This window comes from Pseudorasbora parva, chromosome 3 (assembly GCF_024679245.1).
Source record: "Pseudorasbora parva isolate DD20220531a chromosome 3, ASM2467924v1, whole genome shotgun sequence".
Taxonomy (NCBI): Eukaryota; Metazoa; Chordata; class Actinopteri; order Cypriniformes; family Gobionidae; genus Pseudorasbora; species Pseudorasbora parva.
In genome coordinates this window covers 48,362,397-48,379,461 of record NC_090174.1, presented here as the reverse complement: position 1 = coordinate 48,379,461, position 17,065 = coordinate 48,362,397, and the positions used below count along the sequence as shown (strand labels likewise).

The following is a 17,065-nucleotide window of genomic DNA, read 5'->3' as shown; positions in this document are numbered from 1 at the left end:
TTTACTTTCTTTTGACACTGACAGGTCTGAAGATGCGCGGTTTCCATACTTTTTATCAAAAAAGTAAAAGATTTTGGCACCATCATATGATATAGCATAGGGTATCATGAAAATGCTTAATTTTCTTACCCGAACATGACCAATTAATGACCGTAACACATTTTTTTAATATGTAAAACTACTGAAATGTAAGTTTTGTAAGCAGCAGTGAACATATGGCACTCTATGGCCATCTAGTGGTCAACAGAAAAACACCTCTACAAGCTAGGTTGTTTTTTCCTTCTTTTTTTCTCCTTCGAATTTTTATCTAATTTGACCATAGAGCAAAATAATGTGTTTAATATAACAGTAGGATTTTAAAAGTTTTTTTTTTTTTTTTTTAACATGAATTGACTCGGATGGTTTATACAACCAATTAGCTTATGCTCTAAAAAAATTCTGAAATTGGTGAATAAATCGTTCTTTGAGTCGAATCCCTTCAATGAAATCGGTTCAAAAGGTTTTTGGTAACAACAGCTAACTGATGATTCACTGAACCGTTTCGTTTGGACTTGAAGTGGAAGCGAGGATCCGTCGATTCGGTGGGGGAAAAAGTGTAAAAGAAACGTTAATAATGAACTGGAAATGTTTATGACTTGATTACATATGCAGATTTATCAACACAGTCACGTACAAAGAAGAAAAACATTTTACAGCTATAAATAAATAGTACTATATTACGTTTATTAAATCACCCTTTTTTATGAGCAGAAGCTGGGGGGCACACGAAATCACAAACACATTAAGAAAAGACCAATATATTTTATGAGTTTTATTGAAAACGTTTTAGAGCTCTTACGACAGGCAAAGAACTGCTGAAACAAACTTCATTAAAAATATAGGCTATATCGAAAGAACCGATTCAGTGAACTGAATCAGACACTAAGGCAGAACTGGAGGGTCTCTTTTTCTAATGTCAAGACTGCTGCAGATTCTTCAGACTAAGACAAGCGTACTGTCAAGTAATTAATTTCAGTTCTTTCCATTACACATTTGAGGTCAGTAGATTAATTTATCTTCAAGAACAAAATAAATATGAAATGAGTTAAATATACAATAAGTAGCCTAGAAATTTAAATAACCACCTAAAAGTGCAGCTTTGTCTTATTTAAGAGTGGGCAAAAAACTAAAACCTCTGTGATTGCTGAAATTATCAACACATCCAATCCAGGACATAAAATGTTTGTTTGTTTTTACACCAAAAGCAGCATAAAACATCTAACATACTGGAAAGATAATACTGGCTATCAAGAATATTACCATCTATTTCTATATACCTCTGATACCTAATATATACGTGTCTAATTTGTATATATAAAGGGTATTTGAAATGACCAGATGTGGAAATCAGGCCAGGAAAAAACTAAACAAGACACAGAATCCTCTTCCAGTTCATGGACATCAAAAAGACAAGCCCTAAAACATTGAAATAGTCAGTTTCTTAAAAAACATAAACAAAAAAAATATGATCAATAAATGATCAATTATAAACGTTTAACTACAGTATACAGACAATGCCTTTCATTTTCTTTAAAAACAAAACAAAAAACAGTATATACAATACATTAAATATACATGCCAACAGAAAAATAAAGGTCCACCCAAAACATTTCCATTTTGTCTCTTGGCATGGGTTCACCAGTGAAATAAGAAACCTCTAAACAGAACTGGTCATTTTAAATAATTACCAGTATCACACCAATGAAGTCACACTATTGCCAGCATACTGAGGTGAAAATAGCATACTGCTGCTGTCTGGCAATGTGCACACTCCTGGTGTGGGTGCCACATCTGTTTTCTACATGACCTTTATTGCAAAACAAAGCCAAAGGCCAAATCAGAGCAGCATTTTTTCTCTCTCTGTCTTTCCATTATGGTTGGGCAATATAACAATACGATTTTTCATTACAAAAAGACCATACTTTATCACAAGGCACATTTAACTCTGAGGTATCTTATTGATTAAAATATAACCTTTTCCATATAATCCACACACAAAAAAAGCAGAAATAAACATAGACATCCAAGACCCTGTGGAGTGTTTTTTTTTTCTGGATCAATATATAAAATAAAAATTATAATATAGGTTTATAGAATCGATTGCACACCATGAAAAACACTATAATGTAAATAACTATATTTTAATACATCTCTTTTGCCTCAATATGGATTGACTTAAAAAAACATCTAAAGTGTTCCTGAGTGTCTCATGGGTCCACATATACATGTAAAATATCATCATCATCCAAAAGAAAAAAAAACATTTTTAACTCATAATATATAGAGCTCTTCTTCCAATAGTGATTAAAAACTCTACAACTATTGTCAGCTTTAATAAAATACATAATTGTCTGGCAAGTAAAAAAAAAAGCCCTGTGACGTAAACGTTCAGCTTTAGCTTTCAGACTTATATCTGTGTCTGCCTGTGAGAGGCTCCATCTCTACGGTATGATCTCTGGAGCCCCTGTTCAGTTCAACCACTCTTGGGACGACCGTGGACCAGCGATCTGTTGGTGCGGTGGAGTGAGAGAAATTGTTAATTTTATATAAAAAAATTCGAATTTAGGAGAAAAAATTTGCAAAGAAGTCAAAGCATCTTTTTTTTCATTCTAAAAAAGCATCACATTTTGCTAAGGGTTTATGCATGCATTATTTGTAGCTGTGAAAAATCCTGCCTGCTCGTTTACTGACCTCTTCGAAGGCCCCGTCCACCCTGCGTTTCTTCGTAATAGACTTTCTGGCCCGGATCTTCATTTATGATCCCCAGATTTTGATTCCAATGGGACCACTTGACCTCGTCCACCCTAGAAGAGGGAAAATGAAGGCCCATAACTCTGGTAAATGACTTTAAAGGCTGTAATTTAATAAACGAGTAGTGTATATCTTTTAGCTGTACCTGAAGCACCAGCGTTTGTCTGGTGTTCCATCCAAGCCCTTGCCAACAGTAACCATCTCCCCAACCCGGAAAGACCTCCTCAGACACACTGGGAAGGACCGCTCAATGTCCAGGATAGTAGTGGCCCACTGATGCAAACAGAAGGAAAATTACATGTTGGAGATGAAAGGCATTTGTAACCACTGAATACTGAGGTAAAAATCCTTAGACTGAAGTGAACAAAAACATTAAAGTGACATCCTGGCAGATGGGTACCAAAATAAACCATTGCAACAACAACTTGAAGGAATAGTTCACCCCAAAACTATCATCATTCACACTCTCTCCAATGTCATTCCAACCCAGTAATATTTTTCTATTCCAAAAAACAAAAACAAAAAGAGATTTGTTTTCCATGACTTAAAGTGTATGATGACTGGTATTGACAAAAAGTATACCAAGTTGTATGGAGCTTTTATGATACTTGTATATCCTCTGCCATTTAAGATTTTTGTCATTTTATCTTACATTTCTTGTGTTCCAAAGAAGCACTAAAATAAGATGCGATTGGAATGACACAAAGGTGAGTAATCGATTTCCATTTTGGGTCAAATGACCACAATACAACAGCCTGCCGCAGTTGACCTTTCGTATACTTCTCACCTGCAGTTTCCAGATCTTCTTGCTCTCTTTGGACACCTGTCCCACCGTCTCCCCCATCAAAGCGATTAACATGTTGAGTAACAGGACGAAGGTGAGAATAATGTAGGTGACCAGCAGAATGAGGAAGACAGCTGGGTACTGTGCTCCTTTTAGCAAGTCATCCAGCTCTCCAATGCCGATGGTCAGCTTAAACAGGTCCAACAGGAATTCACTGAAGGTGTTTGTATCTCGGCATTCTGGGTATTTGGGGCAGTTATCCTTACATATATCCTCATCAGGGCAGATGGTCAGAAGTGAGACTAATGCTGGTGCAGAATAAATAAAAAAAATAGTCAAGAGTCACTAATTTCAATGAATGTTACAATGAAATACCAATAATTGAACTATTATCACTAGAATACCTGATGCATAGCCAATCATGAAGAGCACATAGACCAGCAGGAACCGGAACAAATCTTTGATGAGAATCTGAAATTTTTTTCCAAATTAAAGACACGATGAGTAAGCACAATTACACTGACAATATGAGAGGAAAGTAGACCGGCAAGCATGCTAATTATAGTTTTTTTTTTTTTTTATGTAGTTCCCAGTAGCAATCAATGTCGTCATTACTGGAAACAACAGCTTGTTAAATGCTTAACTATGGAGACTTGCTGCTGAACTTAAGTAGGCCAATGCTGTCTAATTCAAGAAAACAGGGATTACAAATAATATCTTCGCCTAAAAAAGTGATTGTTTGTGGGATAATATAACATTAACTGTATACAGACATATGAATACTTCATCAGTATTGCACACTATTGGTAACTTTCACTTTATTTACATCAAAAAAAGATTCACACATCCCACACATGGTGGCATTTTGACAACTTTATTAGGCCTTTACTAAGGACTAAAATATATACACATTTTAATTTCTTATAAAACAATATATCATATGAACATGTGACACTGAAGACAAGTAATAATGCTGAAAATTCAGCTTCGCAATCACAGAAATAACTGTCATTTTAAGATATATTAAAATAGAAAGCAGTTATTTTAAATTGTAATAATATTTCACAATGTAACAGTTTTTTACTGTATTTTTGATTAAATAAAATAATAATAATAATAAATAATAATAGATTTTATTTATAACGCACTTTTCATTCCAAAGAATCTCAAAGTGCAAAATAAATAGCGATGAATAAATAATAAATACCAATTTTAACTTTCTTAACTCTAACTTTTTAACAGTAGTAGTATTTTATAAAATTATATACAAGTTGGGGGGGGGGGGGGGGTAAATAAACTGTGATTTGTTTCAAAACCACAAAGATATTTGAAGAGAAGATAAATCAAAGAAAACAAATATCACTATCAAACTGATTTCAGCATTCACAATCATTAGATTAAACGCATGTGCATATACATGTCTTAATTCATACCTTCTGAATCATGATACTGTAAGTTCCAGTGAGTTTAAGGCCTCTGGTAAAATAGAGGGTGTTCATCCAACCTAGTGTTAGAGCAAATACCATCACAGGCACGTAGGCATCAATTCCTGACAGGTACAGCGCTGCGCTCACCAGCACCAACACGGAGTAGATGAAGCTAACCCAAGGAAACACAAACGATTGTACTTGTCATCCACATATTTCAACTAATAAGGTAACTATTTGCTTTGAGTTTACTGGTGACAAATTATCAGCTCAAAACTGATAAACAAACATGTTGTGGCCTCTGGCTACTTTGGTATTTTGTTACTTTGAAGGTTACAGAATGTCTTTGAACATTTATTTGCCTCTATTGCTGAGTTTAGGTTATGTAAGATTTGCTTTTTAAATGTAAAATGCCTCACTGGTTTAGCAAGGCCACATAATAATTATAATTAACATAAACATATCGTTCAACTGCAGTCATCTTTGCTGAGATTGTGCTGGTTTTATGCAAGGAGATTAACTATTAAAACATGCCAAGAAAAGGGTTTTGGAATTAATTAGACAGCTCAATTAAAAAGAGGGAGAAAATCGCCTTAGGGAAAGACATTGGGAGTAAAGGAAGACACAAAGAATGAGGCAGAGTGTCTTACTAGAGAAGTTGAAAGGATCCATCAATAAATAAAGATTTCACCCCCGGGCACTTCTTCAGGAAAAGGTCCTTAATCTAAATCAGGGGAGAAAACCAAGAAATGCTGCTAAAGATATGTAGTGCTATCTAAAGTGGAAAGATAGGGCAACCAAAGGAAAACAGAAAAAAAGTGAATTTGGGTACCACAACATAAGCAACATACACAGCAGTGTTCTTACAGAAGGCTAAGATTATAGTGTGATCTTTAAAATAAAATAAAAAAACTATTACAAGTAGTAGGTTATTGTGTATGTAAAGCTTACATTTGTTACGAAGAAAAAGACTGCAGAAGCCACTGTTATGATCTCCCCTGCCAAACGAACCTTGTCCGCAGTGGTGACGTAAGCGTAAGGGGGCTGTGGACGTATAAGATTTAGGAATCAACTACAGACCTGTTCATTTTTAGAATGCATTTCAACCACAAGTCTTTCACACAGGAGTGTGGTTAAAAAACATGAACATCCACATGTATCATTCAAAAGTTTGGTGTTGGTAAGATTCTTTGGTTGGTAAGTAGTTTATGGTCACCTAGGCTGCATTTATTTGATCAAAAAGGGTAACAACTTGTTACACATTTTTACTATAAATACACACATAATTACTATAAATTCTGTATAATTTCCTGTAACTAACCTTAACCATACTCTAACCCTATAATAAGTGCATGTATTTAAATATTACACTGTAACACAGACACCTTAAATAAAGTGTAACCAAAATACCTAACCCTTCAGAAATATTGGGTATAACAATATTACAGAAATAACATTTCTTCTTATTATTAATGTTGAAAACCATGATTTTCCAACCCAGGATTCTTTGATGGATAGAAAGTACGAAATACAGCAAAAAAAAAAAAAAAAAAAAAAAAAAACCCCTTTTATTTTAAATAGAATCCTTTTGTAACATTTTAAATGTCTTTACTGTACTTTTGATCAATTTAATGCATCCTTGGTGAAAAAAAAGTATTAATTTCTTTAAAACCAAATCTGTAACTAACACCAAACTTTTGAACAGTGGTGTACATCTGTACCAGAGATAATATAAGGAGATGGACTACTCATATGAAAAAATAATGGAAGAACGTTCAATATAACCACTGGACAAATTGTGTTTTTAGCCTGATTTGAGCTAAGGAAGCTGAATTTATAAAACCATTGTTTCTGTGATTTTACTGGCGAATTGCCATGTTACTAAAACGTAATCTTGACCAACATCTCCCCACAACCAAATGGAGGATATACTAATATGACTGGAAATTAGGGAGCAATGGCCATGATGGCTGCTGAGTGAACTGACTTGCCTTAAAGGGACTTAGACTGTACTCACTTTTCCCTCTGATGGGCGATAATAGGCCACAAGAGTGAAGATGATCATAGTGACAAGGTAAGAAAACACACTGATGTAGAAGGTCACAGCCGCAAACTTCTGCCACTTGGCCCTTAGCAGTTCATTTATTGGTTCCACCGCCAACATCTCATGGCGATTCTGAGGGTACAATCAATAAAACATGTCAGAGAGCGAAACACTGCCATCAAAATCATGAGGACAGCTTCTTGATGGTCGTTATTTGGCTGTATTTTTATACAATTTCCATAAATGCACAATCATGATAACCTGCACAAGTTTATGTCTTATCATAGACCTTCCGCTGTTTACCTACAACGCCTCTAAATCTCACGTGATAACATCACAAAATATGGAGCGACATAAAGTACACAGTCGATCTTCCTCCCTTTCTTTTTTCTATTCACATGTTCACCTCAATCTTGCTGTTATAGACGAGTATCTCCAGAACAGAGGCTTCCTCTCCGCAGGTATCCAGGGAAGACAGATCATACAGGTTGGAGTACACGGGTCCATAAACCCAATCCTTAAACTTCCGGGAGAAATGGCGAGCCTCCTCGTCTTTTATCTCTCTCCGGATGATGTGTTGAAACACCTGTGGATGAAACACTTTTAGTTTGCTTTGCCATTTCCTACCAAGCTTTCTCAATGCAACTTTCTAAAGCTGAATTACTGGTATAAAGCAGTCTCCTACCCCAATTTTGCCCAGCTTGGCAGCCATCATGAGAGGGGACATGCCATCATTGTTGAGCACATTCTCCAGGTTGCAGTCTGGGTAGAGTTTGGCACATTTAATGAGCAGCAAGTCGTACATCTTTGTGACAAACCGTGTGTTGTCCCGAGTGTTGTCAGCAATATGGACCAGGGCATGCAGGACTGTGTTTCCCCTTGAGTCCTGCCTCCGCATATCTGCCTTCTTGTGGCTATTTTCGGTCAGGTAACGCACCATGTCTGGTTGGTTGGTACAAGCTGCCAGTGAGAGAGGCAGCTCACCTGTACAATGAGACAGAGACAACAACCATTTCAAATATATTTTTTATATACTACTTTTCAAAAGTTTGGGGTCAGTAAGATTTTAATATTTTCTTTCCGAAAGGACACAATAAACTGATCAACAGTGACAGTAAAGACATTTACAATATAAGATTTCTATTTCAAATAAATTCTGTTCTATAATCATAATTAATACTTCTCTTCAAGAAGGACACATTCATTAAAATACTTTTACTTGATATGGTAAAAAAAAAAAAAAAAAAACGCTGTTCCTTTGAACTTTCTATTCATCAAAGAATCCTGAAAAAAGGCTTCATGATTTCCAGAGATATATATTACGCAGCAAAAGTGTTTAAGTTGAGCATATTAAAACAACTTTTGAAGGATCATGTGATACTGAACATTAGAATAATTCAGCTTTACCATTACACAATAAATTACATTTTAAAATATATTAAAATAGAAAAAAGTATTTTTTAAATGTTATATTTCATTTATTTCTTTTTTGATCAAATAAACGCAGCCTTTCGTGAGTATTACAGATATTGATTACAGACTTATTCTTCATATACACACATATATAAATATATCTATGTGTATGTGTATTTATATGTGTGTGTGTATATGTATATGTATATATATATATATATATACATATACATATACATATATATATATATATATATATATATATATATATATATATATATATATATATATATATATATATATATATATATATAGCTCATTAAAATACAAATTAATGCCTGTCATCCATCCATATATATATTAACTTAACGATCGTCACATTTTTGAACAGTACTATGTTTAGAAGACACTTTTATCCAATGTATCATAGTGTTTTCCCAGAAGAACTAAAAAGATCAGTTCAGACTAGCATTATGGTTTATGCTGGCTTGATGCTAGTCGTTGACCGTTATGATCTGACAAATCTGGTCGCAAAAGGAAGTCTTGCTGGTTAAGCTAGTTAAACAGCCTAAAGGGGACCAGAATAGGAGTCCTATGGAGCCAGCTATTAAACTCCAGATGTTCTTTTTATCTATAATTTTCCTTTATTTAACACCACGATGAAGAAATACAATTAGTCATCCACTAAAGTCAATCAGTCCTTTGCAGGGCTCACATAACAAATGTGCTTTGATCTAAATGTCACCATTGGTATCCAGTGCTCAATTAGTGCTCGTCTCATGAGAACCCATCTCAAATAGGGAAACCAAACAGAGAGACTTGAGAGTGAGCTGTTGCCAGGGGGGACAGATTATTTTCATGTCACTTCTTATAGAAACGCTTCCCTCTCATTGATTTGCACGGGCTCAGAGAGCGGTTAGCGTGACTGCTAAATCACATTAGCTGTCATTGCTCTCAGGTTCGTGCTCACGTCACCGGGAAGCTCCGCGGCGAATGACTCCCTTCGTGCTCAGATCAGGAGGGATTAAACACTGACAGCCGTGTCTAATACAAATGAAAATAATTTACAGGTGAATAAAAGAGAGATGGAGACTCCTGGCAGGGCACCAGAAAAGATAATCCTATTCTGTCATCCTTGGATTATTTTAAAATAGTTTTGCACCTTTCAATCAGTTCCAAAGCAGACGTCTTGTTTTGTGATTTAAAAATTGTGAGATGTAAATGTGATTTATGAATAGGGAGTTCAAATTCTCAGCTTGATTTTAAAAATCACAGTATTGTAACCCTTGACGTTCTGGGAGGTTAAACTAGAATATTTTAGATTAAAATACCTCAGGAAGTCATTACAAAGTTTACAAAGACAAGCACAATAAGACCAGGAACAAGTATTGACGTAAATAGGGTCATTTTTGACAGACCTGTAGTAACTCGCTCTGGTCAACAGGGGGCAGAATGTGTTCAGGCAACCTTTTCTGATATACTTCAGACCATCATCAGGCAGGCCTCCTAGACCTTTTTACTGTATTTTCCATTGGAATCACAGAGGCTCCTTTCACTCCCTTACATCCTTAGTACATACAGCACTTGTTTTATTTGTGACATAATGTCTTTTTTGGTTTTCTTCTCTTGCTCTAGTCTTGTTCACAGCTAAACATTTGAATGAATGCACAAACTGTGTACTACTCTTCGCATTTGCCAACCATAGTACTAAAGGGAGTAGTTTAGGAAAAAGGAAATAAAATAACCTGATGTTACTATGGGAACTACTGGCTTTCTAAATATATTGGTGTACAGTAATGAAGGCTGTTTTAGAAATGCAAAGAAATACATGTCAAACCCTTCAGGAAATCTCCTTTCATTTTCTTAAATGTGGACATACTGTACACTCCTCCCTTTTACTTAACAAAGTTCAATTTAATTGATCAAAAATATAGTAAAATCAGTAATATTGAATTTGGTTACACTTTATTTTGATAGTCCACTTTAGACATTCTACTAACTATAAGTAACGTTGCAACTACATGTCAGCTAACTGTCATTAGAGTATTAGTAGACTATCAGTAGACTGGTAGGTTATGGTTAGGTGTTAGGGTTCGGATTAGAAGAATAAGTTGAATTGTAGTTGCCAAGTTGCTTATAGTCAGTAGAATGTCTGTTGGGGGACCGAAAAAATTAAGTTTTAGTAAATATTAATCAGACAGTCTACAAATACTCTAATGACAGTTAGTTGACATGTAGTTGCAAAGTTACTTATAGTTAGTAGAATGTCTAAAGTGGACTATCAAAATAAAGTGTTACCTTGAATTTAAAATGTAATTTATTCCTGTGATGACAAAAAATGAATTTTCAGCACTATTACTCCAGTCTTCAGTGTCACATTAGGCGGCTCAAAAAAAACAAAAAATCTTATCATCAACAGTTGATGTACTGCTTTATATTTCATTAGTAACCGTCATACATTTTTCAGGATTCTTAGATAAATAAAAAGTTCAAAAGAACAGCTTTTATTTGAAATAGACCTCTTATAAAACCACTATACATGTCTTTCACTTTTGATCAATTTATTACTTGCTAAATAAAAGTACTAATTTAAATAAGTACTTCTGAACAGTAGACTAACTAGTGAGCAAGTAACTGATAAAACAGGAAATGGAGCTTCCCACACATGGCATCAGGGGTAAAGGCTCCAGTATCTTGTAATGAAGTTAGCAGTTTATCATTATTCTCGTGTGTTATGCGGCACATTTGAGCTTCAGCAAGAACCAATGAGGTTTATTCTCGTGTGTTATGCGGCACATTTGAGCTTCAGCAAGAACCAATGAGGTTTATTCTCGTGTGTTATGCGACACATTTGAGCTTCAGCAAGAACCAATGAGGTTTATTCTCGTGTGTTATGCGGCACATTTGAGCTTCAGCAAGAACCAATGAGGTTTATTCTCGTGTGTTATGCGGCACATTTGAGCTTCAGCAAGAACCAATGAGGTTTATTCTCGTGTGTTATGCGGCACATTTGAGCTTCAGCAAGAACCAATGACGTTTATTCTCGTGTGTTATGCGACACATTTGAGCTTCAGCAAGAACCAATGAGGTTTATTCTCGTGTGTTATGCGGCACATTTGAGCTTCAGCAAGAACCAATGAGGTTTATTCTCGTGTTATGCGGCACATTTGAGCTTCAGCAAGAACCAATGAGGTTTATTCTCGTGTGTTATGCGGCACATTTGAGCTTCAGCAAGAACCAATGAGGAGGTTTATTCTCGTGTGTTATGCGGCACATTTGAGCTTCCGCAAGAACCAATGAGGTTTATTCTCGTGTTATGCGGCACATTTGAGCTTCAGCAAGAACCAATGAGGTTTATTCTCGTGTGTTACGCGGCACATTTGAGCTTCAGCAAGAACCAATGACGTTTGTTCTCGTGTGTTACGCGGCACATTTGAGCTTCAGCAAGAACCAATGAGGTTTGTTCTCACACGTCGAGCAACTATGGTTAAGCCTCTGTTCATGTTCGCTGATCAATGTTTATATGTGATTAAAAGCCTAAATTAAATCTGTTCATCAAATAACGTGTTTCTCTTCAGAAAATTTTAATAAAACCACTATTTATATGGATTAGTTTTATGATCTCTTTATGCACTTTTTCAAAGGTCAAAGTACTAGTTGTGTAGCTGTCAATGGAGAGAACAGAAGTAGCTCAGATTTTTATAAAAAAAAATTCTTAATTTGTGTTCCAAAGATGAGTGAAAGTCTTACAGGTTTGGAACAACACAAGGGTGATTAATTGATGGCAGAATTTTCAATATTTTGGGTGAACTAACCCTTTAAAGTTTAAAACTACAGATAAAAAAACAGCAATAACAAACTCACCAAAGTAGAAGTATCCACCCTCCTCTCTCGGCTGGAAGAATCGGCCCCTGGCCTGGGCATGAACATCAGCCCCCTTCTCCACCAGAAGCTCCACGTATGGTTTGCATCGTCGCTCTATGGCGATATGCAGTGCCATCTGACCTACAGACATGCCACATTTTTATTATAAATAATGATGCCAGTGAAGAATCAGAAGTTCATCATATGATAATGTATTGACAATTAAGTCCAAACCAAAGCACTCTGTAACATTACAGGAAAACTTATATCTATAATACATCTTATCAGACAGAGCAGTGGGAAGCAGCATGATATTATTAGATACTGTAGACTTATACAAGAGGAAGTACTGCAATATGAAAATAAGGCAATACAGTTCATGTTGTGTCCAGAGCCTGTAGTTTTGTATTAAGTGTTTGCGTGAGAGCTCTATGGGACATATGAAAAACTCTGATAATAATACTGATAAAAACTCTCTAATAGAGACTAGAGTACACTATTCTCCTCAAATAAACTAATAAGGGATGCCTGACATAAAGTCTATGTTTAAGAAAGTACTTTATCATACACTTGGCTGAACTAAGAAAGGAATGATCTTAAATGACTTCATTTTAGTAGTTCAGTAAATCTTGTGTTTTGGCAGTGGGTCTACAAAAGGAAATCTGTTGACAGACAGAATTAAAATTATCTGACATATACACTTTAGTGCCTCGGGGAAAGGAATCAACACTGGTAAACAAACTGAACAAATGTGTGAGGGATTGTTTCCTGGAGAAATGAGAGGCAGACTACACAACATCTGCTTAAATACATTATTGTGTATTTTGAGAGCTATATCTTCCCAGTACTAATAATGGCGTCATCAAAAACCTGCCATGTACAGAATTTGAAGGATTAAAATTAAAATTAGGCTTAAATATAACTCTACAGCCAGAGCATAAGTAAGGGATAATCCACGGCTAGCTGTGCATTAAAAGATGTTAATGCACAACATGGAGGCAAAGAAGCGCCCGACACGAGGCGGAGCCACCTCTGAATGCATTCAAATCATTTAATGCACAGCTAACCATGGATTATCCCACTTATACCATGGTCATTTACCAGCATTGACAATTTAAAATTGTTATTGATGTTTGCAGCACAATATTTGACCTATTGTACTGCAAACATCAATAATAGCTTTAAGTTGTCAAGATGGAAGGGTAAAAAGAAGGTTATTTTCATCCGTTACAGTTTGTTAGATCTACAATTCTGCCCGTTTTGAATCAGACACAGAGATAAAGTAGTGCTAAGATTATATTTAATCATTCAATCAATTAATACATATAATTAATATTTTAATTACATTTCGAGAGAGAGTGAGCATGTGTGAATTACCTGTGTCTTTTCAGCATCTCTCTCTATTAACAATGAAGCTGAGTTTATTTATGTAAAAAACAGCAATGCTACCTCTAATAGCTGAGAAATATAATGTAGGCATTCAGTAGCAAATCTATTTTATTTATTAAAAGTCATGGTTTACATAATTTTTTTGTGCTCCTGAATGTTTCTGTGATCTCTGTGTGCCGTACACGTCCTTGAAAAAAGCACATTAATATAAAACGGTGAATGAAAACAGCTCATTAATATAGAATGGTTAGTAAACTGATTTCGAACTACTTGTGCATTAAATGCTTTTATTGCACACCTTCCAGCCAATCAGAATCAAGTATTCCTATAGCATGGTATAAATAAAAAATAATATATTATAATCCGCCATTATATATATATTTTTTTTTTTTACGAAGTCTCTCAGGCTCACCAAGGCTGCATTTATTTAATAAAAAATACACAAAACCATTAATGTGAAATATAATTACAATTTAAAATTATAATTTTAATATATTTTAAAATGTACTTTATTCATGTGATGGCAAAGCTGAAATTTCAGCAGCATTACTCCGGTCTTCAGTGTCACATGATCCTTCAGAAATCATTCTAATATGCTGTACATTTCGATGTCTCACTGTGGAAAATACACCCATTCCACTGATTCCTCAGAAGCCCTATTACATTAAAAAAGCCCCAATTGCTGGTAATCATGACACTGGGTCTAGGAGTGGCATCCTCCCTCTCAGTAAAAAAGGAGTGACACAGCACCATCACCACATTCAAAAACTTCCCCCTTCACACCAGAACCCTACAAAATTCATATTCATCAACTAGCTTTCTTGCTGTTTGCTGGCTAGTAATTGTGCCACTAACCGTCTAGATGGACATTATTTGGTGGCTTTTTTAATTTGCCTTTCAGCACAATGGAAGGATTATTGAAAGGAGTACTTCAACGATGGCTGCAGAAATGCAGAGTATCCTGGTTAGAGATTCTGGAGATTCTTCACAGCTTTGCTCATGCGGAAACACACCGGGTTTGCTCTGCACATCTTAGACTGAAACATGTCCAATTGGTGATGAAAAATCCTGGGTTCTGGGACTGGGATTTTTGAAGAGCCAAGCCAGCCTGTCGGGTCAGGATCTCGTCATGTAACCTAGCCCTGCTCCGGCTGTCCCTCTACAGGTATCCATTCTTGTAGAGTTGCCAACCATGGCAACTTTATCCTGGGGTAAACAGATTGGTGTGTGCGTCTCTTTGTCCAATGTGCTCAGCACGTCTGAGGAAGAGGATGTGCTTGATTTTGAGGAAGAGGGACAATCCGACTGCTTCTCTCTGTGGAAGAGGAAGTTTGAGGACTCTCCATTCCTTCCTCCTGCACACCCATCACAACCGTTCGCTGTGGCAGGATCCAGAGAGGCAGCAGGCAGGCCACCATCCACTCCGCTCCTCAGTGTTGATCTGCAAGATGTGTGCAAATGTGCTGCAGAAAAGCAAAATATTCTGTAGCCGACTGTGATAGCCAAGACTGCAAAGTCAAGCTATGAGGGAAAAGGGACTGCTGAGAGCTTGACCCCTGAAGGTGTGCTTTGGTATCTGGCACCAAGATGTTAGCAGCAGATGCTTTAAGTATTGTAAGTTGCAAGGTGGGGTCTCCATGGATTGGACTTGTTAGTTCAGCACATCCCATAGATGCTTGATTGGATTGAGATCTTGGGAACTTAGAGGCCAAGTAAACACCTCAAACTTACATGGATGACCGGACCCAAGGTTTCCCAGCAGAAAATTGCCTAAAGCATTAGACTGCCTCCGTCGGCTTGCCTTCTTCCCATTGTGCATCCTGGTGCCATGTATTCCCTTAAGGGATTCACAATCACCCGGCTATCCACGTGATGTAAAAGAAAGTGTGATTCATCAGACCAGGCCACCTTCTTCCATTGCTTCGTGGTCCAGTTCTGATGCTCACTGTTGCTCACTGTCTTGTGGTGAAGAGGGGTCAGCAGCATGGGTACCCTGACTGGTCTGCGACCAGGGCTGGACTGGTAATCTGGCATACCGGGCATTTGCCCGGTGGGCCGACACACTTTGGGGCTGGTAAAATAAAAAAATGTGTACCAGTGACAACATGCTGCGACAGCGGCCCATTGGTTTGTCTTCTGAATTGACAAGCCGAAGCGAGAGAGACCTCTCCTCCATATTAGGCGCTTTTTTCTATTTATTTATTTATTATTTGAGCGCATGGAACTGCAAAGGCGAATATCCGCACAGCGCAGCCGCTGACGAACGTACGCTGCGTTTAAATACTACTCTATGAACGGCACTTTGACTTATTTTGTTTTATACAATCATGTGAGATGGAAACATTACAGGTTCTGTATGAATCAGCTGAAAACAGCCGCGAGCATGTAGCCTATTCATGACGAGGTAAAGTGGAAAACGGAAATACACACAAACGTTTCACTTTACCACAACCACAACTTACATTGCAGCTAACAGCGAATAAATATGGTGTTTAGGAAGAAACATTTATTAAAAATGTTGCTATATTACATAAATTAATATTGCAGAATATAAATCACTCTTAGAGGCTGTTTTCGTATTTTCTACAGGTGTTTACATTTTTTTTCTTACAAATATAATAGTTTATTATATATGTTTTATATATTTTAGAAACCATATAGCCATATAATGAGGAGCATGATTTTTACAGTCTATGATTTTTGCCCTGTGACTACCATGATCTTAAATTTAAATGAAACTGGCTTACAGTTAAACTATAGTCTATAAAACAGTTTTAAAGTCTGGATCCCATGAATTAAGGACAAAGCTTTTTTTTTAAACTCTTTAAAAGTTTTATTAACTTTTTTTAATAGATTTAATGAAATTTAATAGCCTCATGAAAGATAGATATCAGTGTCTTACTTAAATGATGTGTTAACTCTTGAAAAATATGAATGTTCAACCCAAAAATGTAATCCTTTACTCACCCAAATGACATTCCAATCCTAAATGAATTTATTTCTGTGTAGCATAAAATAAAATAATTTGAGTCTGTTTTTTTGTTCATACAATATTCAAATAGTAGCCTAACCAAAATGGCTTGGTTGCCAACATTCTTCAAAACATCTTATTTTGTGTTTCACAGAAGTCATACAGGTTTGGAATGACACGAGAGTGAGTAAATGATCAAACCATTTAAAATAAGTTAATTTATTTTAGCCTACTGCATTCTAGCTCAAAATCATCAGTGCTTTACTGCATTATTGTGTGACAGAAAAATCAATATTAAGGTTATCTGCATTTTCAGCAAATTCAATAATATCTATTATTTGTCCTTGTCCTAGTTTTATTTATATATACTCCAATTTAAGGCC

At 36.1% G+C, this 17,065-nt stretch overlaps 1 protein-coding gene across 1 annotated transcript in view; it reads right to left on the bottom strand.

The window, feature by feature from the left end:
- Positions 1-772: 772 nt before the first annotated feature.
- trpv4 (transient receptor potential cation channel, subfamily V, member 4) overlaps positions 773-17,065 on the bottom strand; it is a 41,451-nt gene continuing 25,158 nt past the window's right edge. Inside the window, exons 6-17 of the mRNA XM_067439315.1 lie at positions 12,323-12,463; positions 7,731-8,029; positions 7,452-7,631; positions 7,019-7,177; positions 5,953-6,045; positions 5,652-5,725; positions 5,008-5,173; positions 3,979-4,045; positions 3,578-3,882; positions 2,936-3,063; positions 2,731-2,843; positions 773-2,546 (exon numbers count right to left, since the gene is read on the bottom strand). Coding sequence (XP_067295416.1) covers positions 2,434-2,546; positions 2,731-2,843; positions 2,936-3,063; positions 3,578-3,882; positions 3,979-4,045; positions 5,008-5,173; positions 5,652-5,725; positions 5,953-6,045; positions 7,019-7,177; positions 7,452-7,631; positions 7,731-8,029; positions 12,323-12,463 — 1,838 coding nt within the window. The 3' untranslated portion in view covers positions 773-2,433. The remainder of the gene's footprint in view (positions 2,547-2,730; positions 2,844-2,935; positions 3,064-3,577; positions 3,883-3,978; positions 4,046-5,007; positions 5,174-5,651; positions 5,726-5,952; positions 6,046-7,018; positions 7,178-7,451; positions 7,632-7,730; positions 8,030-12,322; positions 12,464-17,065) is intronic.